The 24033-nt window shown below is 48.5% G+C and overlaps 1 protein-coding gene across 3 annotated transcripts in view; it reads left to right on the forward strand.

The window, feature by feature from the left end:
* LOC140419383 (interphotoreceptor matrix proteoglycan 1-like) overlaps positions 1-24033 on the forward strand; it is a 226334-nt gene that overhangs the window by 177888 nt on the left and 24413 nt on the right. Inside the window, exons 14-16 of one of the 3 annotated variants that reach the window (XM_072503256.1) lie at positions 11503-11713; positions 15534-15716; positions 15857-16046. In XM_072503256.1, the coding sequence (XP_072359357.1) occupies positions 11503-11713; positions 15534-15716; positions 15857-16046 (584 nt within the window). The remainder of the gene's footprint in view (positions 1-11502; positions 11714-15533; positions 15717-15856; positions 16047-24033) is intronic. The other 2 variants (XM_072503260.1, XM_072503269.1) reach the window with 2 other exon arrangements.

Below are 24033 nucleotides of genomic sequence, written 5' to 3' on the forward strand. Positions count from 1 at the left end.
GCATCATTATCACATTTAGGAACCTTTGCACATTAGTATTTAGCTGCCTGCCCTTTACAAATCCCGTCTGGTCCTCGTGAATCACCCTCGGGACACAGTCCACAATCCTCGTAGCCAACATTTTTGCCAGCAACTTAGCATCTACGTTGAGGAGCGAGATCGGTCTATACGACCCACATTGCAGTGGGACCTTATCCCGCTTCAAGATCAAAGAGATCGTCGCCTCCGACATTGTCGGGGACAGGGTCCCCCCTCTCCCTTGCTTCATTAAAGGTCTTTACCAGCAACGGAGCTAACAGATCTACATACTTCCTATAAAACTCCACCAGGAACCCATCCGGCCCCGGGGCCTTCCCTGCCTGCATGCTCCCCAGTCCTTTAATCAGCTCCTCCACCCCAATTGGCGCCCCCAAACCAGCCACCTGCTGCTCCTCCACCCTCGGGAACCTCAGTTGGTCCATGAATCGTCGCATCCCCTCTTTTCCCCTGGGGGCTGGAACCTATACAGCTCCTCGTAAAAGGCCTTGAATGCCTCATTCACTTTCACCGCACTCCGCACCGTAGTTCGCCTACCATCCTTGACGCCACCTATTTCCCTCGCTGCCATCTTCTTACGGAGTTCATGTGCCAGCATCCGGCACGCCTTCTCCCCATATTCATATATCGCCCCCTGTGCCTTCCTCCACTGTGCCTCTGCCTTCCCTGTGGTCAACAGGTCGAACTCCGTCTGGAGACTTCGTCTCTCCCTGAGTAGTCCCTCATCAGGAGCCTCTGCGTATCTCCTGTCCACTCTTAAAATCTCCCCCACTAACCTCTCCCTTTCCCTGCCCTCTCTCTTCACCCTATGAGCCCTGATGGAGATTAACTCTCCCCTGACCATCGCCTTCAGCGCCTCCCATACTACTCCCACCTGCACCTCCCTGTTGTCGTTGGCCTCCAGATACCTTTCGAGGCACCCCCGCACCCTCCCACACACTTCCTCGTCTGCCAGCAGTCCCACATCCAACCTCCACAACGGGCGTTGGTCCCTCTCCTCTCCCAGCTCCAGTTCCACCCAGTGCGGGGCATGGTCCAAAACGGCTATGGCCGAATACTCCATTCCCTCCATTGTCGGGATCAATGCCCTGCTCAGAACAAAAAAATCTATCCGGGAGTAGGCCTTATGTACGTGGGAGAAAAAAGAAAATTCTCTGGCCAAAGGCCTGGCAAATCTCCACGGATCTACTCCCCCCATCTGATCCATAAACCCCCTAAGCACCTTGGCCGCAGCCGGCCTCTTCCCCATCCTAGATCTGGATCGATCTAATGCTGGGTCCAGCACCGTGTTAAAATCCCCACCCATTATCAAGCTCCCTACCTCCAAGTCTAGGATACGCCCCAACATCCGTTTCATGAATCCAGCATCGTCCCAGTTCGGGGTATATACATTCACCAGTACCACCTCCGTCCCCTGCAACCTACCGCTCACCATCACGTATCGGCCTCCATTGTCCGCTACTATATTCTTGGCCTCAAACGACACCCGCTTCCCCACCAGTATTGCCACCCCTCTATTCTTCGCATCCAGCCCCGAATGGAACACCTGTCCTACCCATCCCTTCCTTAACCTGACCTGATCTGCCACCTTCAGATGTGTCTCCTGAAGCATGACCACGTCTGCCTTCAGTCCCTTTAGCTGCGCGAACACTCGGGCCCTCTTAACCGGCCCATTTAGGCCTCTCACATTCCACGTGATCAGCAGGATTGGGGGGGCTACCCCCCCCCCCCCCCCCCCCCCCGCCAACTAGCCATCTCCTATCTTAGGCCAGTCCCGTGCTCGCGCCTCCCGCACCCTCCAATCCCCCAGGCGGAGAACCCCCGCCCCGACCACCTCTTCCATTTTCAGTTCCAACTCGGACAGTGCAGCAGCAACCCTAATGTCCCCCCCTTCCCTCCCCCCCTTCCCGCTAGATCCGCATCTAGCACTTTTGCTCCCCCCATATTACTTCCGTGAGTCAGCTGACTTCTGCTGACCCCAGCTTCCCCCGCCTTCCGTTGATCTCCCCGTGTGGGAATCTCTCCTCCTCCTTACCTTCCTCCACCCCCCCCCTTTAGCGCGGGAAAAAGCCCGCGCTTTCCTGAGCCAGCCCCGCCCCCTGTGGCGCAGCTCCTGTTGCGGCCATTATCCCAGTTCCCTCATCCCCGGGTCTTGCCTCCCTCCAGCACCGACGCCCACATTCCCCATCATCTCGTCTACAGAAATGAAAAAAAAAGGAATTTTAACCAGAACTCTACCCACATCCCCATCCATCATCCCACCCATGAAGTATTCTTTGCCCATATTTACAATCCCGTATACAACCAACATCTCCCCCCACAACCACATCCCCTCAGTTCGAGTCCAATTTTTCCGTTTGAATAAAGTTCCAAGCCTCTTCTGGCGTTTCAAAATAATGGTGTCAGTCCTGATAAGTGACCCACAGTCAAGCAGGCTGCAGCATGCTGAACCTGACTCTTTTTTTGTGCAGCACCGCCTTGGCCCGGTTGAAGCCAGCTCTCCTCCTTGCCACCTCCGCGCTCCAATCCTGGTAAACCCGGATCACCGCATTCTCCCATCTGCTGCTCCGCACCTTCTTGGCCCATCTCAGCACGTTTTCTTTGTCCGCGAAGCGATGGAACCTTGCCACTATCACCCTTGGCGGCTCATCAGCCTTGGGTCTCCTCGCCAGGACCCGGTGAGCCCCTTCCAGCTCCAGGGGGGTCGGAGGGGCCTCCGCACCCATCAGCGCATCGAGCATCGTACTCACATACGCCCCGGCATCAGCTCCCTCCACTCCTTCGGGGAGACCCAGAATCCGGAGATTCTTCCTCCTCGACCTGTTCTCCAGGACCTCGATTCTCTCGGCCGACCTCCTGTGCACCGCCTCGTGCGCCTCCATTTTTATCGCCAGGCCCAGGATCTCGTCCTCGTTCTCATTAGTTTTATCTCTCACCTCGCGAAGCTCCACCGCCTGGGCCTTCTGGGTCTCCTTCATCCCCTCGATCGCCAACAGCATCGGCGCCAGCACCTCCTTTTTAAGCTCCTCCACACAGCGCCTGAGAAACTCCTGCTGGTCCGGCCCCCATGCTGCTCGATCTCCGCCCTCCGCCATCTTGCTTTTTCCCCTTCGTTTTTGCCACTGCTCCAGAGCCACTTTTTCTGCCGCACCACCACTAATCTCGGCCATACAACGTAAGGGGGGACCTTACTTCACCTTCCCACACGGGATTAAATCAAAAAGGTTCCGTTGGGGCTCCTCTGGAGAGCCCAAAGGTCCGTTATCGCGGGAGCTTCCGAAATGTGCGGCTTAGCTCCGCATCGTCACATTCGGAAGTCCCATAGTCACCATTAACACATACAGTCCCCCTCCCCCAACTCTCCCAACCCCCCCCCCCCACTAATATTCAATATTATCCAATTACTGAATGTGCATAATGAATAACACCCAAGAATTGTAGAACCCCTCCATCCTTCCCCTCAGTTGAAACTTAACCTTCTCACGAATCAAGAATCCCAACAGGTCCCCCCTCCATGCCAGGGCACAGGATGGAGAGGCTGCCCTCCAACCCATCAGGATCCGCCTTCGGGCGATCAATGAGGCGAAGGCTACAACATCTGCCTCTGCACCCATTTCCAACCCCGGCCGATCCGAAACCCCGAACATGGCCTCCCGAGGGCCCAGGTCCAGTTTCACGTGCACCACTTTAGAGATTACCCTAAAAACCTCCTTCCAGTAAACCTCCAGCTTTGGACAGGACCAAAACATATGAATGTGATTTGTGGGGCCCACCCCCGCAACGTTCAGACACATCTTCTACCCCCTCAAAGAGCCGGCTCAACCTCGCCCTTGTGAGGTGTGCCCTATATACCAGCTTCAGCTGTACCAGCCCCAACCTCGCACATGAGTTGGAGGCATTCACTTCTGGAGCACATCACACCAGAACCCCTCCTCCATACCCTCTCCCAACTCTTCCTCCCACTTTGCCTTGATCCCTTCCAGTGGTGCCTTCTCCTCTTCCAAAATAGCCCCGTAAACCGCCGACACTACCCCCTTCTCGTGTCCCCCCATCGTCAGCCCCTCCTCCAGCAAAGTGGAGGCCGGCTCCACCGGGAAGCTCTGTATCTCCTTCCTGGCAAAATCTAGAACCTGCAATAATCTAACCTATTCCCCCTGCTCCAGCCCATACTTCGCTTCCAGCTCCTTCAATCCTGCAAACCGACCCCCAAGAAACAAATCTTTTAGTGTCTTAATCAGCTTCTCCTCCCATTTCTGAAAATTTTCATCCCACTTCCCTGGCTCAAATCTGTGGTTCCCCCGAATCGGCATTTCCCTTGACCTGCCCCAACCCAAAGTGTTGGCAAAACTGCCCCCAAATTCTCAATGAAGCTATTATTACTGGACTCCCAGGGTATTTCCTCGGGGCCATCGGGAGCGACGCTGTTGCTAGTGCTTTCAATCCCGACCCCCTGCACAAACTCTCCTCCATGTCATGATATTCAAACACACATATCATGATAGACACACCAACAGACAAGTCAGAACACACAACACCACAACCAATCACAGAAAGATATAAAAGCACAAACACGACACCTGGTGGTCAGTATTAGCTGGAGACGAGGACCAGGACAGACCTGCTACACGACACACTCAGGGAGACAGCACGTGCAGAGTATCCAGAACGAACTGTATATAAGAGTTAAAATAAAATAGAGTTGTACCAAATACAACTGTGTTGGCTCATCTGTGCACCAGAGAACCCAACACCACATGGTACAGGAGTGGATCGATACCTGCCGGCATACCTCAGTGTACAGAGACAACCAGCAGTGCCCAGGCAAAATGATAGAGCTCCCGGTTCCGCAGCCGCTCCAGTGCCACGGCGATCTCCGCGGAAACTGGCGGCGATTCCGGCAAGTGTTCGAATTGTTCCTGGTGGCAGCTGAACTCCAAGACCTGGATGATAGCGAAAAAATTGAATTTCTCCTCACCATCGCCGGTGCAAGGGCAAGAGAAATATTCACAAGGTTCAGGTTCTTCAGGAGGCAGCAAAGGTACGACTACCAGGCAGTCCTGGGCAAATTCTCCAAGTACTGTGAAGAAAACGCAATCCAATCGGCAAGTAAAGGTAAGAAAAGCGGCTGTACTCACCTCGTGGCCGGGATCCCGGAGCCCGAATTCCCAGAGGCCGAAATCCCGGGCCTGAGAGAGGGCTGGGTCGAGATCGGCGGCCATCTTGCTAAAGGTATCACGCTAGCACAGTTGCGCGAGCAGTGCGCAGAGCCGGAAGTTTCGTTTGCGCATGCGCGAGATGCTGAGCATGCGCAGTCAAGAAAACGGCCATCGGTAAAGGAACAGCGATCTGAGCATGCGCAGTCGCTTCCTATGTGCTACATACCGAGCGTCAGGATGTCAGAGGCCCCAGACCGAACCAATTTAAAGGGGAAACGACCCTAATCCAATTTAAAAGGGAAACGTCCCAAATCAAAAAAATAAAAATCTGTTAAAGCTGTAAAACAACCGTCCCTCACCTGGAATGACAGCACATTGCCGCAAATTGACCCAGGAGATGAATTTGACCTCCGAAGAACCCTCCGACAAGCAGTTACCTACGCACAAGCCGATGATTCCGACCTCGAATACTTCAATGACAATCTTTACAGTGTTTCCGGACCTCGCGAGCCCAATGATAGCTCCGTGGTCCTATACGACTATGACTCGGACGAACCTTTCGTGTTGCACATTGGCGGCCCCCACATTGAATCCGACGCAGATGCGGATTCATTTTTCGGATTTGAGGATCTTCAATCCAGCAGATATGACGTCCCAACTTATCAGTGCCGGATGATGCTGCAGCCTGACATTAACAGACAGGGAGCGGGGCAAGCACACGGAGAGCGCCCTGCTGCCACACAGAGCGTGGTCCACGTCCCGCTCAACGTTCCCGACTCTATGAAAGAAGACATGCAAGACTCCAGAGTGCAGTCCTCGCATGAACCAGAAGTGACTCCAGAGTCACAAGCCTCCACAGCAAGCTCGTGGACAGACTCCACATTTGCAGAAACGCAAGACTCCAGAGCGCAGTCCTTGCACGAACAAGAAGTGACTCCAGTGTCACAAGCCTCCACAGAGAGCTCGTGGACAGCCTCCACGATAGAAGCAACACAAGACTCCAGAGCGCAGTCCTTGCACGAACAAGAAGTGACTCCAGTGTCACAAGCCTCCACAGAGAGCTCGTGGACAGCCTCCACAATAGAAGCAACGCAAGACTCCAATGTGCGGTCCTTGCAGGAACAAGACCATGAGGGTCTAGCAACCTCTCCTGACCAACCAGCGGCAGACGATGCAAGTCTGCCATGCTCACGTGAACAGCAAGAAGGCTATAACAGCCTACCATGCTCCACTACACAGCAGCATGACCATGACGGTCTCTCATGCTACAATGAAGGGCACAGCGCTGAAGACTGTTCAAGCCCAACTGTCACAGAAGGATGCTGAGGATTGGCTAAAGAAATTAATTGAATGTTTAACTTGCAAGGAGCAGACTGAGAATTGCCAGTGTTTTAGTACGGATCGAAAAAATGGACATGACATTGATCCTCAGGTAATGGAAATAACACAACCTGAATCATATCTACAGCAGGGACAAATGTCTCCCTTCAACACAACGCCGCAAAGTCCCAACTTCGGAGACCAGCAGTTAGTCAGTAATGACTCTTCAAACCTTGAGGGGAACATTAATTGCATTGAACCTATACACACTCCACTGATAAATGAGCAGAACATTGGAGCAAGAATCCTGAGGACACCGACATCGAGTAGCCAGATAACGAATTTAAAACCCGCAGCAGTTTCAAGTGAACCAAGTGTGCTTTCCACTAATGGTGAAGATGCAGATAAGGTCGACCCGATTATCCATTGTACCACACTAACCCCAGTGATTAAGCAGTTATGTATGGGGAGTATAATGTGGGCAATTGAGAACAGTAAAAGAGAGACTGTGACCATGCCAGTCCCAGCAAAATCAGACCCAGAGACCATGAAGGCATGTACATTAGACAAAGATACATATGAGGTACCTGAGAAGAAAAGTGAAACGGAATGTTCTTTGGAAAATAGTACAATGTCGATAGAAACATTGGATCCTATATTCGAGACCATACATATGGGAGAATTTGGGGGTAATAAACAAGGTTCTGTAATGTCTGGGGGAAGATTTAAAATTCCAAAGAAGAAAAGCCCAAATGAAGGACAACGGCAAGACAATGACAGTCCACCGACATGGTGTGCACCACCAGATGAAAACTCTGACAATTTACCCAACCCTAGTGAACAGCAAGCTGCTAATGAGGATCTATCCACGGGATGTGAGACGAGTGACGACAGCATCCCACTTCCCATGCAAAAGGTGCAAGGTGACAGACCTCGCCTAGTGCGTACCGAGGCACTCGACGATCACGGTGGGACCACTGACGACTGCGGTGGCGGCGCACCGCTTCCACCCTCGATGGCTCGAGCCTCTCCACTGGTTGGTGCATTCCTGCATGTTCCGACTCCAGAAGTGCAGCTTCAGGGAATCTCGGCTGCCTCCAGTGAACCTGTTGGGACTCCGGACGGGGAGCATCGACGGAAGGCAGACCGGGCTCCAGATGGGGAGCAGCCAAGCGCCGACTCTGATTCGCGCACGCCAGACCTTGCTCCGGACGGGCGGTGTCGCGGCCTCGGTGATGGCATGCTCAGGGTGACGGCGGATGCCACGGCGACAGGGAATGGATCGTGTGGCAGTCCCACTGGGTCGGCAGTGGCGACCAGCACCGGCGGTCCAAGATGGACACACCAATTCGCGCCATCGCCAGACGTTGATGTGAGCAACAATTCTCTCTCCAAGGCGACATGCTTCGACGTTTCTCTGCGGAGTCGCCCTTCCGGCACAGCAGGTGGCCGGAACCAGCGTGCACGGTCTCGGCCAACTTCCACATCTGGCACAGTCATCGCCTTGCATGATATTAGTGATGGTGCTTCTTCGATGGCAACGACCCATCGGCTACAAGATGCCGTCCACCACAAACACAAAAAGAAAAAAGACTCCACCTTGTTCCTGGCATGCAGGGCGGATGGATTGGTGCGTAGGCGCAATCAGCGAGCTTTGCGCCGCCTTCCACGCTCGCAACTGAACCGTACGCACACGCCGGATCCTCCACTGGTTCCCAAGGATGTCTTCGTGGAGATGCCACGGATCATGCCCCTTCCATCGCCACCAGAACCAAACCACAGCCAAGGCAACACTAACAAAGATGTTGAATGTTATATTTGCACGAATGAAAAACCAAGCACTGCACGAAGTACAACAAATGGAAAAGTAGAGACTTCGGCAGCAGCATCACCTCCAACAGTCCAAGGTGAACCAGTGTGAACCCAAATCTCCACAGCTGAGCCGGCTTGAGGACCAGCCTATTCTTGAGGCGGTCACCCATTAGACTGGACTTATAATGCTGTTCATACGTTCAAAAAGTCAAACACTTCTGTATTATAACCTGTTGTTGTTTATTGTTCCAGATATCGTCTGACCGGACCACTGTTCAAGTTGTTTTTTTTTCTCTCGCATTCATGTTTTGTTATGGTACAACCTTGTTAGTGAGACGCACCCGACATCGCCCCATGTAAATAGTTACGTCATATACACATGCTGTACACAACACACACTCTTAGATGCACTCACGACACGATTATATTTATAACCACGTAGGCACATATCTTTGTAAAAAGGGGGGATGTCATGATATTCAAACACACACATCATGATAGACACACCAACAGACAAATCAGAACACACAACACCACAACCAATCACAGAAAGATATAAAAGCACAAACACGACACCTGGTGGTCAGTATTAGCTGGAGACGAGGACCAGGACAGACCTGCTACACGACACACTCAGGGAGACAGCACATGCAGAGTATCCAGAACGAACTGTATATAAGAGTTAAAATAAAATAGAGTTGTACCACATACAACTGTGTTGGCTCATCTGTGCACCAGAGAACCCAACACCACACTCCACTCTGACCTACTGGGAATCAACCCCTCTGACCCAGCTCCGCACCTTCTCCACATTCGCCGCCCAGTAATAATACATCAGGTTCGGAAGACCCAAGCCCCCTGCCTGCCTTCCCCTCTGTGGCAGCACCTTTCTAACTCTGGCCATCTTCCCTCCCCATATGAACGAGGTAATCATTCCTTTAATCTCTCTAAAAATGCTTTTGGCAGGAAAATCGGCAGGTATTGGAAAATAAACAGAAATTGCGGCAACAAGTTCATTTTAACCGCCTGTACCCGCCCCACCAGTGACAGAGGGAGACCATCCCACCTTGTCATATCAGCTTTCACTCTCCCCACCAAACTAGAAATGTTGTACCTACAGAGCACCGCCCCCCCCCCACCACGCCCGAGCAACCTGTACCCCCAGGTATCTAAAGTGAGTCACTGCCTTATGGAATGGCAGCCCCCTCACCCCTGCCTGCACCCCCGGTCAAGACACCACAAAATACTCACTCTTATCTAGATTTAATTTGTACCCCGAGAAAGACCCAAACACCCGAAGCAGCTCCAATACTCCCCCTATTGACACACTCGGTTCCGACACGTATAATAACAAGTCATCGTCATATAAGGACACCCTATGCTCTATCCCCCTCCGCACTATCCCTTTCCATACCCCCAAACTTCTTAAGAAATGGCCAACGGCTCAATCGCGAGTGCAAAAGCAGGGTGGACATAGGACATCCCTGCCTAGCCCACAGTGGAGAGAAAATGGGCTGGTTTAGCACAGTGGGCTAAACAGCTGGCTTGTAATGCAGACCAAGAGCAGCAGCGCGGGTTCAATTCCCGTACCAGCCTCCCCGACCAGGCGCCGGAATGTGGTAACTGGGGGCTTTTCACAGTAACTTCACTGAAGCCTACATGTGACAATAAGCGATTATTATATTATTGTTGTTAAAAGTATCTCGAGCGGCCATATTTGGGATGTCGGATCAGCCAGGGTTGGAAACGGGAGCGGAGGCAGATATCATAGCCTTCGCCTCGTTGATCGCCCAAAGGCAGATCCTGCTGGGATGGAGAGCAGCCTCTCCACCCAGTGCCCTGGCGTGGCGGGGGGACCTGTTGGAATACTTGACCCTTGAGAAGGTTAAGTTCGAACTGAGGGGAAGCTCGGAGGGGTTCTACAAGTCATGGGCACTATTTATTATGCACTTTCAAGAACTGGATAACATCGAACATTAGTTGGGGGGGGGGGGGGGGGGCTGTGTAGATTAAGGGTGACTACGGGTAATCCCTGATTCCTTTTTGTCATTTGTTTATGGAAACATGTGGGTTGAGGTTTGGGGGTTGGTGGGTAGATGGGATCGTTGTTAGTATGGGGACTGACATATCTTGCTGATTATTGTTTATTGTTGATGGGTGTAAATGTGGGAGAAAATGAGAAAAAGGAGAATAAAAATATATTTTTTTTTAAATTAAAAAAAGTATCTCGAGCTGATGTTATTTGTGCGGACACTTGCCCTCAGCTCCTTATATAGTAGCTTTACCCAGTCCACAAATCTTGGAACGCACGACCTTCTGAGGCATTTTTGTCTGCAGTGATATTATATTGCAGAAAGGGAAGGTTGTGTCTGTTCAAGAGATTTCTAAAGATTACAGTCTTGGGGACTGCAACAGCATTCCCTTTGAAGAAACCGAGATGGCAGCAGATTCTGGGTTTCCACGTTTAATTACATATGTGCAGACGGCAGGCGTTTCTGTCAATTTCACAGTTGCAACAAAGGCAAATCGGTTTAACAGAAAGCGTCAGTCAAAGAATAGGGTAAGGAAACCTGTCAAATCAAGTTGAAGTGAGGCTATTTGGTCTGGGCGGTCCCTACCATAAAGACCTGTGTGTGCATAAAGGCCACTTTAAATCTCAAAATAGAAATAGAAAGATACAAAGTTTTTCATTTCCCACCACTGTTGTCATCACAATAAAGACATCTATAGGCATGTAAACATACCAGTTCAATGTGTCTATATAAGGGTCACCAGCCCTCAAGGATTGCCTGCAGGGATTGAAGATTCATCTTCGTGATCCTGCAATGACCAACCCAGGAGAAAAAATAAATAAATTGCCATTTTTTTTCTATTCTTCTTTAAATGCTTTTATCAGTTGTAAAAATATTGGAGACAAGGGTTGGCTAACAATTGTTGAAGGTTCTGTTGCTTTCCAATTTGCATGGGAAGGCAGTGAGTACTGAGGATGGGGATGCCGGGTGACCAATGGCGGGAATATAGGTGTGAGGCTGTTAGGGGTATTACTTCATGTTGATGAGGAATATATCCAACAAGAGTTGTTGACCGGAGCCAGCAGAGTAGTGACCAATGATGTGTGAGCATGCTCATTCATTTAAATTTTTCCCAAGAGTTGAACTAACCTGAAATCTCATTTCAGCTGACCAAGCCGACGCATGTAAGTTCCAGGCATGCAATGAATTCTCCGAGTGTCGCGTCAACAGGCAGACAGAAGAAGCCGAGTGTGTGTGCCACCCTGGTTATGTCAGTGTGGACGGACTGCCCTGCCAGAGCATCTGCAACCTCAGACCAAACTATTGTCTCAACAATGGCAAATGCCAAATAGATCCACGGAAGGGAGCTGTCTGCAGGTTTGTGACATGTGGGGGAGATGCATGTATATGTATAAGGAAAATATCTAAGTAAAGAAAGCTGATCAATTCTTAAAAATGTCAGCTTCATAGAAACCCTGAATCCATTAAACTTGACATTTTCTCAAGTTCAACCTAAAGATTTACAGCAGAATAAAGCCTTTCAGTTAAATCACTGTCCCATAAGAATTTTCTCAGAATAGGACATCTTTACATTCAACTCAAGTGCTTCTCAGGCAACATAGCTCTGACATTCAGATCTTTCCATTAACAAGACGAAAATGAGGGGTGGCACGGCAGCACAGTGGTTAGCACTGCTGCCTACGGTGCTGAGAACCCGGGCTCAATCCTGGCCCTGGGTCACTGTCTGTGTGGAGTTTGCACATTCTCCCCGTGTCTGCATAGGTTTCACCTCCACAACCCAAAGATGTGCAGGTTAGATGGATTGGCCACTCTATGTTGCCTCTTATTTGGAAGAAAAATAACTGGGTACTCTAAATGTATTCTTATTTGAAAAGAAAAATAACAAGACGGACACTGAGCTTATATTTACCCATCACTTCCTCCCATATCACTACTGATCCCATCTGAGTGACTTTTTTTAACTTACTTTGCATGATTGTAAAGCAGTCAAACATTCATTCTTTTGCTGTTCATTCTTCTTTCACGCTGAACAGTTGTATTCAGTTTAAGAGAACAGTAGGTCTAAGACCAGTATTTTAAACTTAAATAAGGGAAATTATGAGAGCATGAAAGCAGAGCAAGAAAAAGTGAACTGGAAATTTATGGTTACGGGATAGACAAATAGAGATGCAGTGACAGACATTTAAGGTGGTATTTCAGAATGTACAGAATAGATACATTTCAACGAGAAAGAAAAATTCCACAGGGAGGACCTATCTGTCGTTAACTAAAAAGTTAAAGTTAGTATCAAACTTAAAGAAAAAGCACATAATTGCGCAAAGACGAATGACAGGTCAGAATATTTTTTTCAAACAAAGAATGACTAAAAAATTAATAAGGAGGGGAAAATTAGAGTATGGGAGAAAGCTAGCTAGAAATATAAAAACAGTTGGTAAGAGTTTCTATAGATATTTAAATAAGAAAAGAGTTAAAGAATTGAGCATTGGTCCTATTGAAAGTAAATAATGGAAAGTAAGGTATTGGCAGATGAATTGAACAGTTATTTTGCTGTGGTCATCATGATAGGGGATACGAGTCACATCCCAGAAATGGTGGCAATCATGAATTGGAAGGAAGCGAGGAAAATAACAATCACCAAGGAAGTTGTATTTAGAAAATTGTTTGAATTGCAGGCTGACAAGTCATCAGATCCTGATAGGCTTCATCCTAGGGTCTTAAAAGAAATGGCAAATGAGATTTTATTTTTGCGTTGGTTTTAATTTTCCAAAATCCACTAGATTCAGGGAAGTTTCCAATAGATTGGAAGATAGCAAGTGCAACTCTTTTATTCATTAAGGGAGAGTGACAGGAAACTACCGGCCAGTTAGCTTTTGGGGAAATGTTAGAAACTATTATTAAAGATATTATAACACGGCACTTAGATAAATTCAAGGCACAGGCTACATGACTTTGTTAAAGGGAAATCATGTTTAATCAATTTATTGCAGTGTTTAAAGAAGTAACATGTGCTGTGGATAGAAGAGAACTTGTGGACGTGCTGTACTTATATTTCTAGAAGCCATTTGACAAAGCGCTTCACCAAAGGTTATTGCGGAAAATAAAGGTTCATGGTGTACGGGGGTCACAAATTAGCATGAGTGGAAGATTGACGAGCTAACAGGAAACATAAAGTAGGCATAAATGGTTTGTTTTCTGGTTGGCTGGAGGGGGTGACTGGTGTGTCACAGGAATCAGTGCCAAAATAATAATTGTGTTGCTTTTTGCATGCTGAAAAATAACTTTTATTTGCTGATGAATATTATGATTCGGTGAGTCAGGTATTTCTGAACATGTTCGACGGCCATCTTAACCTTGTAAGGAATGTAGCAAATATTTACCAGAATGTTGCCAGCAATCCAAAAGGTTACGTTTTGAGGTCAGAAAGTGTAAAATAGGCTTGTATTCCTGGATTATACAAGGTTGGGGGTGATTTAATTGGCTCTTTTAGAATTTTAAAAGGATTTGATAGGGGAGATAAAGAGAAACTTTTCTATGAATGGAGGTATCTATGACCTCGCATTTTTGCATGGCTCGCCCTTCCAACCACCTGGGAACCACAGGGAGGTCGGCTTAGGAGGGACCGGAAGATCCCGCCAGCGGGAAGGGCCGGAAAATCTCACCCTATGTCAAGTGGACCTTAAACCTTGAAATCACAATCAGGCTATACAGGAGAGAAATTGGGAAATATTTCTTCGCACAAAGGGTAGTGGAAGTGTGGCACTCTGTCCCACAAAGAGTAATCAATGTTGGCTCAATTAATAATTTTAGATCTGTAATTGGTAGATTTTTGCTAAGGGTGTCAAAATACAGACCCAAAGCAGGTGGCTGGTGTAAAGAGACAGACCAGTCAGCATCTGTTTAAATCGAAGGGCTAAATTGCTTAGTTTTGTACCTATATTTCCTCTAAAACTGATCATGTGACTGTCCAGTTTCCTCGAAAAGCACTGCCTCTTTGCTTGTGTTGATCACCTTTTTTTTCATTGACCTCAGGGGATCCACAAGATTCCTTCATCTGTTCCTTTTTGCTCAACGTCATCGTATTAAATTTTTTGGTTGATGATTTAGCACACCATGGGTTGGATTCTCCGCTGGCAGGATGCTCCATTTTGCCGGTAGCCCAGGGGTTTCCCGCGCCGTGGGGCTTCCCCACAATGGGAAACCCCATTGACCAGCCGGCGTAACGGAGCATCCCGCCGGCGTGCTGAAACAGAAGTGTGGCGTGACAGGACGGAGAATCCAGCCCCACATACTTTCTTCTGATTGCCTCTCCTAGTCCTCTTGTTCAATGGTTTGATTGTGTTGCCTTTGTGTCCACCATCAATGAGGTAGCAAAAATCTTCTAATCGGTCCCTCCCTGTAGGTCTCGTGAGGGCTATAATAGTGTCCATTTCTAAAACTGTCTGTTGGTTTTCTTTTAGTATGTTAAATGCATTTTCCCCCAAACAACTCTCAGCTCTTGATCCTAAACATGAACATTGCCCCTATATGGAGGGGTGGGGGTGGGGGAGGGCTTCCAGCACTAATCGCATTGCCAAAACTTATACAAGACAAATAATGCCATGAAGCTCAATTTAAACGGTGGAAGATTATCTGCCGTATGGTGTGCATGTCAGTAATCTTCCACTGTTTAAATTGAGCTTCATGGCATGATTTCCTGCTCAAGTTTGATTTTTATTTCTCCCCAGGATCTCAAACTGTGAAACTCCTCACTTGCCTCAATTTTTTTTCTCCTTCAATGTGCTAAACCTAAAAATTGTCACCTCATTATTGTTTATCAATTTTTCCAGCCTTCTCACTTGTCCTTTTCAGACATAGCGACACTCTGCACCATTCTTGTCTGTGGGGTTCTCAATTTAAAACTAATCTAGCTCAAATAAGACTTGAATGAATTTGAACTTAACTTCCTGCACATTATAACATCAATCCAATCGTCTAAATAAACATTAATGCTAAATAGGAAATGACAGAACAAAATCAAAACCTGTTAATGTGAAGCATTCTTTGTAACAATTCGAAGTTTGAAACGTGTCCTAATGTTGACATGCTCTCTTGTTTTCCAAAAGCAAATCTTGTCTCAGAAGGCACTGCAGAACAAAATAGTATTTTGTCCAGATAATTCTTACATTCTAAATTCCAGATGCCACATAGAATCCGACTGGTTATATCGAGGCGAGCACTGCACCGAACCCGAGTCTAAGCCACTCATTACCATGGTTACCATTATGTCCATTTTTGGTTTGCTGCTCCTCATTTCGACTCTTACTCTCATCTTGCCAAAGATGTTCCACAAACCGGTGAAAACCAAGAGCGATCGTTTTCTGTAAGCTTTTTATAATACTTTTTTTCTCCAAGTTTTTCTTTCTTTCAGAGGCCTTTTTTCTCTCTTGCATTTTGAAACTCCTTTTCTCCAAGATTTTTCTGATAATGTATGTGGATTTCGAAATCTGTTCTGTAACATAGACACATCTATGGTATCGAGAACAAGGCAAGTGTTAATCCAGCCTTTGAACATGATGAGCCATTGATTGTTGACCATCAACAACCAACTGATTCTCTCAGCATGCCTAGCAGTTCAAGCACCATCACTGCTGTTGCAGCACCCCCTCAAGAGTTAAAGAAAATGCTTGAGAATGTAAACTTTAGCAAAGAGGTAACTGAATCAAATTTCTTTTAATGTACGCCTTTTTCTTTTTCTGCATTGACTAGAACGCTTTCAATTGTTTTTCTATTGAGTGGGATGTTTATTTTTCCATTTTACATCAAATGATTTTTTTTTATTGGTATTTTGCGCAAATTGAATGACAATGGACACAAGTGCATGACTCGAGCATTTATAAATACAGCATAAGAGGCACTTCATGGCATTTGTAAGCAGCAAGAGATAGCGGAACATTCAGACTGGAAACAAAATGTATTCAAATTGTCAGCAGACATTGGAAGTACACAGATTACATGAATATTAAGTGCTGTATAAAATGAAACACTGGTTCGGACTATCATAAATATTTCTTCTGCTATTGTCATGAAAAACCTGGTCGGAATCCATAATTCCACCCATTAACAATAGATGGCAAACATTTATTATCATCTCATTGATTGTCCCTCTTGACCTCCCCTCCACTCATTAGTGTAATAACCTCAATTGAGATTTTCAATTTGACGAGGGTTGAATTCTCAAAACCGATGAAAACTGCAATCAGAGCCAACACGTTCTTCATAAATGAAGAAAATTTGTCAAATGCGCCAGCTTTTCTTTTGACAAGATGCATTGTGGCACAGCTGTTTTGTGTTACTGACAATGTACACAACTGCAGTCTTGTTCCTCGAACAGTAACTCTGGAAGCTGTACCAACATCAGTTAGTCAAGGGAAGTCGAAACATATCAACAGATTTTGGAATACCATACAAAATCTATGAGGTCAAATGATTGCATTTAAATGCTTAACACGACATCACATTCCTTTGTCTGTTACTGTAAATCTGAGCAATAATAACGTCCAACTAATGGCTTATATGCACACAATGGACACAAATCTCCCAAAGAATTGCTTAGTGTGGTATCTAGTGGGAAATGAAGTGTGACTCCTATCAGGTGGATCAGCGCGGTCCAGGACGCAATCGACCCACCCATAGACAGTTTTTGGAGCTGGGTGATTCGTGCTGTGGGACCAAAAGAAGGCAGCAAGGCCAAACCCTTAGAGATCAGGGCACTATTTTTAAAGTGCGTCCTATCTCAGAATAACACTGCAGCAGCCACCCACCACCCCCCCCTCCCCCCACCACCCCCGCCCCATCACTGCCACACTGCCAAGGCTCCCCTCCCATCACTGGCAAGGCCCCACCCCCTCACTGGCAAGTCCCCCCGTCACCAGCAAATCACCCCCCCCCAATCACCGGCAAGGTCCCCCCAATCACTGGCAAAGCCCCCCCATCACTGGCAAGGCCCCTCCAATCACTGGCAAGGCCCCCCCATCACCGGTAAGGCCCCCCCAATCACTGGCAAAGCCCCCCCATCACCGGCAAGGCCCCTCCAATCACCGGCAAGGTCCCCCCAATCACTGGCAAAGCCCCCCCATCACTGGCAAGGCCCCTCCAATCACTGGCAAAGCCCCCCCATCACCGGCAAGGCCCCTCCAATCACTGGCAAGGCCCCCCCATTACCGGCAAGGCCCCTCCAATCACTGGCAAGGACCCCCCATCACCAGCAAGGCCTCCCAATTACTGGCAAAGCCCCCCCATCACCGGCAAGGCCCCTCCAATCTCTGGCAAAGCCCCCCATCACCGGCAAGGCCCCTCCATCACCGGCAAAGCCCCCCCATCACTGGCAATGCCCCCCCATTACTGGCAAAGCCCCCCCATCACCGGCAAGGCCCCTCCAATCACTGGCAAGGCCCCCCCATTACCGGCAAGGCCCCTCCAATCACTGGCAAGGACCCCCCATCACCAGCAAGGCCTCCCAATTACTGGCAAAGCCCCCCCATCACCGGCAAGGCCCCTCCAATCTCTGGCAAAGCCCCCCATCACCGGCAAGGCCCCTCCATCACCGGCAAAGCCCCCCATCACTGGCAATGCCCCCCCATTACTGACAAAGCCCCCCCATTACTGACAAAGCCCCCCAATCACCGGCAAGGCTCCCCATCACTGGCAAAGCACTTCCCCAATCACTGGAAAGGCCCCCAATCACTGGCAAGGGACCTGCCCCGATCACTGAGAAAGCCCCCCCATCACTGGCAAGGCCCCCCCATCGCTGGCAAGGGCCCCCCCCCATAATTGGCAAGGCCCCCCATCACTGGCAAGGCCCCCCCATCACTGAGAAAGCCCCCCCATCACTGGCAAGGCCCCCCATCACTGGCAAGGCCCCCAATCACTGGCAAGGGCCCCCACCCAACCACATTCAAATCCCCCCCCCCCCCCATTTATGTCAAGATCTCCCCTCCTCAATCATTGACAATGGCACCCTCCAAATCTCTGGCATGCCCCCCCCCAACTCAGATCGCTGGCAAGACTCCTCCTTGCTGTCAAAATCCCTCCCCCTCAATCGATGTTAAACCCCCCCCCAAGCACTGTCAAGGCCCTCCCCTCATCGCTGGAGGGCTTCCCAAATGGTAAGCCCCCCCCCCCCCCCCATCGCTGCCAAGCCCCTCCATCCATTCACTGTCAAGGCCCCGTCAAATCGCTGGCACATCGCCCCCTCCCAATTGTTGGCAAGGCAACCCCCTCCCAATTTTTGGCAAGCCCTCCTAATGGTTGGCAAGGTCACCTCCCAAATCATTGTCACTGCCCCCCTTCAATCCTTGGCAAGGCCACCCCTAGAGTCGATGGAAAGGCCACCTCCAATTGCTGGAACACCCCCTCCCCACCCGAAACATTGGTAAGGCCCCCGAATTGCTGGCAAGCCCCTCCAAATTGCTGAAAAGGCCCGCCTCAATAGTTGGAAAGGCCCTCGCTCAATCGCTGGCAAGACTCCCCCCTCCCCCCGCCAATCGTTGGCAAGGCCCCTCCCCCAACCATTGGCAGGCTCCCCCAAGTAAGCAACACCCTGCTCCAGACCCCTCTTCCTTCAGGCCCCACCTCAGTCACCCTTCCAGGCCCTGCCCATTCACAATACTAACCTGTCACTGCCGCCTACACCCTGGCAGTGGTAATCTGACACTGCTAGATTGGCACTGCTAGGGGGCCGCACACAAACAGAGCTCCTGGTCTTTCTTGGAAGGATTTCAGTACAGAGGAGACTCCAACAGAAAAAAACTGCGGTTAGAAACAAGACCTGCTCTTTCTAGTAAGCAGTTCAGGACAAAAACAAAGCCTCTATGAAAAGAAACTGTGGTTAGAAACAACACCTGCTCAAAAGAGGAAGCACTTCAGCGTTAATGAACTGTGAAGAGTTATAAAAATAAATAAACCAATCCCGCATTTGAAATAGCCTTGACTTATCAATCAAGAGGCTTGTAAAAGGTAATGGGCCATGAAATTAGGGGCTGTTCAGCACAGGGCTAAATCGCTGGCTTTGAAAGCAGACCAAGGCAGGCCAGCAGCACAGTTCGACTCCCGTAACAGCCTCCCCGAACAGGCGCCGGAATGTGGCGACTAGGGGCTTTTCACAGTAACTTCACTTGAAGCCTACTTGTGACAATAAGCGATTTTCATTTCATTTCATTTTCAATTGAATGCAGTTCAAAGCTTTTAGGCTTCTCAGAAAGCCCACAGGGTTAGAAAAATGAAAAGGGAATGAAACTGAATGTGAAAAAAGAACTTCAAAGGCTTCCAGCACATCAAAGGGAAGACTTTTACCTTCACCTGACAGATCAGTGATATTGACATGCTGGGAGAGAATTTAAAGGTTTTCGAGGCTACGGAGGGAAGTCTTGCCAAAAAAACCCTCATTCCAGGAAAAAACCTTGACCTAAGCCCCTCCAACCCCTCCTCTGAAGTACGCCCTTGGTGCCGTGGAGGTAAGTGTAGAGAAGAAACTCACACCCTTGCTCACCCTTGGTGTCTCTGGTGCCTGCTTTTAGAGACCAGTAGTGTTTCGCGCCCACAGGACTTCCAACGGGGAGCACAGGGGTGCGGAAGCACCCCAGGAGGCCGGGCATTCCACTTCAATCTTGGTAATGAGACTGAAGTGGATGCTGATAAGTTCTGATCAGGTTCTCACCGTTTCTCATCGTTATAAAGAGCTAGGATTCAAATTAAAAAACAGGTCCTCAAGGGTCATAATCTCCGGATTACTGCCCGAGCCACGTGCAAATTGGCATAGGGAGGCAAAAATAAGGGAGGTTAACACGTGGCTGAAAGAGTGGTGTGGGAAAGAGGGGTTCCTTTTCATGGGACACTGGCATCAGTTTTGGGACAGGGGGGACCTATACCGTTGGGATGGTCTCCACCTGAACCGAGCCGGGACCAGTGTTCTGGCGAAAAGAATAAATAGGGTGGTCAATAGGACTTTAAACTAAAGATTGGGGGGGAAGGGAAAGTCAGGGAACCAAGAAGTGAAGTAATCAGTGGGAAGCGTAGCTGCTTAGGAATACAAAAAAGCACGAAAAGACAAAACTCAGGAGAGGTTACAATAGTCCCCATCCCACAAAATATGACACAGTGTATGGAAAGGCTCAGTAAACCAAGGTCCACCACACTAAGAAAACAAAAAGGGACGGTCAATAGAGAATTAAAGGTGCTATATTTAAATGCGCGCAGTGTACGGAACAAGGTAGATGAGCTTGTGGCCCAGATTGTGACTGGCAGGTATGATGTGGTAGGCATCACAGAGACATGGTTGCAGGGGGTTCAGGACTGGCATTTAAACATCCAGGGATTCATAGAACATAGAACATAGAAAATACAGCACAGAACAGGCCCTTCGGCCCACGATGTTGTGCCGAACCTTTGTCCTAGATTAATCATAGAATATCATTGAATTTACAGGGCAGAAGGAGGCCATTCGGCCCTTTGAGTCTGCACCGGCTCTTGGAAAGAGCACCCTACCCAAACTCAACACCTCCACTCAACACCAAGGGCAATTTGGACATTAAGGGCAATTTATCATTGGCCAATTCACCTAACCCGCACATCTTTGGACTGTGGGAGGAAACCGGAGCACCCGGAGGAAACCCACGCACACACGGGGAGGACGTGCAGACTCCGCACAGACAGTGACCCAAGCCGGAATCAAACCTGGGACCATGGAGCTGTGAAGCAATTGTGCTATCCACAATGCTACCGTGCTGCCCTTGAGAACAAATAAATGTACACTATATCATTTTACCGTAATCCATGTACCTATCCAATAGCTGCTTGAAGGTCCCTAATGTTTCCGACTCAACTACTTCCACAGGCAGTGCATTCCATGCCCCCACTACTCTCTGGGTAAAGAACCTACCTCTGATATCCCTCCTATATCTTCCACCTTTCACCTTAAATTTATGTCCCCTTGTAATGGTTTGTTCCACCCGGGGAAAAAGTCTCTGATTGTCTACTCTATCTATTCCCCTGATCATCTTATAAACCTCTCTCAAGTCGCCCCTCATCCTTCTCCGTTCTAATGAGAAAAGGCCTAGCACCCTCAACCTTTCCTCGTAAGACCTACTCTCCATTCCAGGCAACATCCTGGTAAATCTTCTTTGCACCTTTTCCAAAGCTTCCACATCCTTCCTAAAATGAGACGACCAGAACTGTACACAGTACTCCAAATGTGGCCTTACCAAAGTTTTGTACAGCTGCATCATCACCTCACGGCTCTTAAATTCAATCCCTCTGTTAATGAACGCGAGCACACCATAGACCTTCTTCACAGCACTATCCACTTGAGTGGCAACTTTCAAAGATGTATGAACATAGACCCCAAGATCTCTCTGCTCCTCCACATTGCCAAGAACTCTACCGTTAACCCTGTATTCCGCATTCATATTTGTCCTTCCAAAATGGACAACCTCACACTTTTCAGGGTTAAACTCCATCTGCCACTTCTCAGCCCAGCTCTGCATCCTATCTATGTCTCTTTGCAGCCGACAACAGCCCTCCTTACTATCCACAACTCCACCAATCTTCGTATCGTCTGCAAATTTACTGACCCACCCTTCAACTCCCTCATCCAAGTTATTAATGAAAATCACAAACAGCAGAGGACCCAGAACTGATCCCTCCGGTATGCCACTGGTAACTGGGATCCAGGCTGAATATTTGCCATCCACCACCACTCTCTGACTTCTATCGGTTAGCCAGTTCGTTATCCAACTGGCCAAATTTCCCACTATCCCATGCCTCCTTACTTTCTGCATAAGCCTACCATGGGGAACTTTATCAAATGCCTTACTAAAATCCATGTACACTACATCCACTGCTTTACCTTCATCCACATGCTTGGTCACCTCCTCAAAGAATTCAATAAGATTTGTAAGGCAAGACCTACCCCTCACAAATCCGTGCTGACTATCCCTAATCAAGCAGTGTCTTTCCAGATGCTCAGAAATCCTATCCTTCAGTACCCTTTCCATTACTTTGCCTACCACCGAAGTAAGACTAACTGGCCTGTAATTCCCAGGGTTATCCCTAGTCCCTTTTTTGAACAGGGGCACGACATTCACCACTCTCCAATCCCCTGGTACCACCCCTGTTGACAGTGAGGACGAAAAGATCATTGCCAACGGCTCTGCAATTTCATCTCTTGCTTCCCATAGAATCCTTCGATATATCCCGTCAGGCCCGGGGGACTTGTCTATCCTCAAGTTTTTCAAAATGCCCAACACATCTTCCTTCCTAACAAGTATTTCCTCGAGCTTACCAATCTGTTTCACACTGTCCTCTCCAACAATATCGCCCCTCTCATTTGTAAATACAGAAGAAAAATACTCGTTCAAGACCTCTCCTATCTCTTCAGACTCAATACACAATCTCCCGCAACTGTCCTTGATCGGACCTACCCTCGCTCTAGTCATTCTCATATTTCTCACATATGTGTAAAAGGCCTTGGGGTTTTCCTTGATCCTACCCGCCAAAGATTGTTCATGCCCTCTCTTAGCTCTCCTAATCCCTTTCTTCAGTTCCCTCCTGGCTATCTTGTATCCCTCCAATGCCCTGTCTGAACCTTGTTTCCTCAGCCTTACATAAGTCTCCTTTTTCCTCTTAACAAGACATTCAACCTCTCTTGTCAACCATAGTTCCCTCACTCGACCATCTCTTCCCTGCCTGACAGGGACATACATATCAAGGACACGTAGCACCTGTTCCTTGAACAAGTTCCACATTTCACTTGTGTCCTTCCCTGCCAGCCTATGTTCCCAACTTATGCACTTCAATTCTTGTCTGACAACATCGTATTTACCCTTCCCCCAATTGTAAACCTTGCCCTGTTGCACGTACCTATCCCTCTCCATTACTAAAGTGAAAGTCACAGAATTGTGGTCACTATCTCCAAAATGCTCCCCCACTAACAAATCTATCACTTGCCCTGGCTCATTACCCAGTACTAAATCCAATATTGCCCCTCCTCTGGTCGGACAATCTACATACTGTGTTAGAAAAGCTTCCTGGACACACTGCACAACCTATCGAAAAGACAGGGAGGTGGGCAGAGGGGGCGGGGTTGCCTTGTTAATTAGGAATGAAATTAAATGACATTGGGTCAGATGATGTGGAGTCTGTGTGGGTCGAGTTGAGGAACCACAAAGGCAAAAAAAACCATAATGGGAGTTATGTACAGGCCTCCTAACAGTGGTCAGGACCGGAGGCACAAAATGCACCACGAAATAGAAAGTGCATGTCAGAAAGGCAAGGTCACAGTGATCATGGGGGACTTCAATATGCAGGTGGACTGGGTAAATAATGCTGCCAGTGGACCCAAGGAAAGGGAATTCATTGAATGTTTACAGGAGGGCTTTTTGGAACAGCTTGTGATGGAGCCCACGAGGGAACAGGCCATTCTGGACTTAGTGTTATGTAATGAGCCAGACTTGATTAAAGATCTTAAAGTAAGGGGGCACTTAGGAGGCAGTGATCATAATATGGTAGAATTCAATCTCCAATTTGAAAGAAAGAAGGTAGAATCAGATGTAAAGGTGTTACAGTTAAATAAAGGTAACTACAGGGGCATGAGGGAGGAACTGACGAAAATCGACTGGGAGCAGAGCCTAGTGGGAAAGACA

This window comes from Scyliorhinus torazame, chromosome 1 (assembly GCF_047496885.1).
Source record: "Scyliorhinus torazame isolate Kashiwa2021f chromosome 1, sScyTor2.1, whole genome shotgun sequence".
Classification (NCBI taxonomy): domain Eukaryota; kingdom Metazoa; phylum Chordata; class Chondrichthyes; order Carcharhiniformes; family Scyliorhinidae; genus Scyliorhinus; species Scyliorhinus torazame.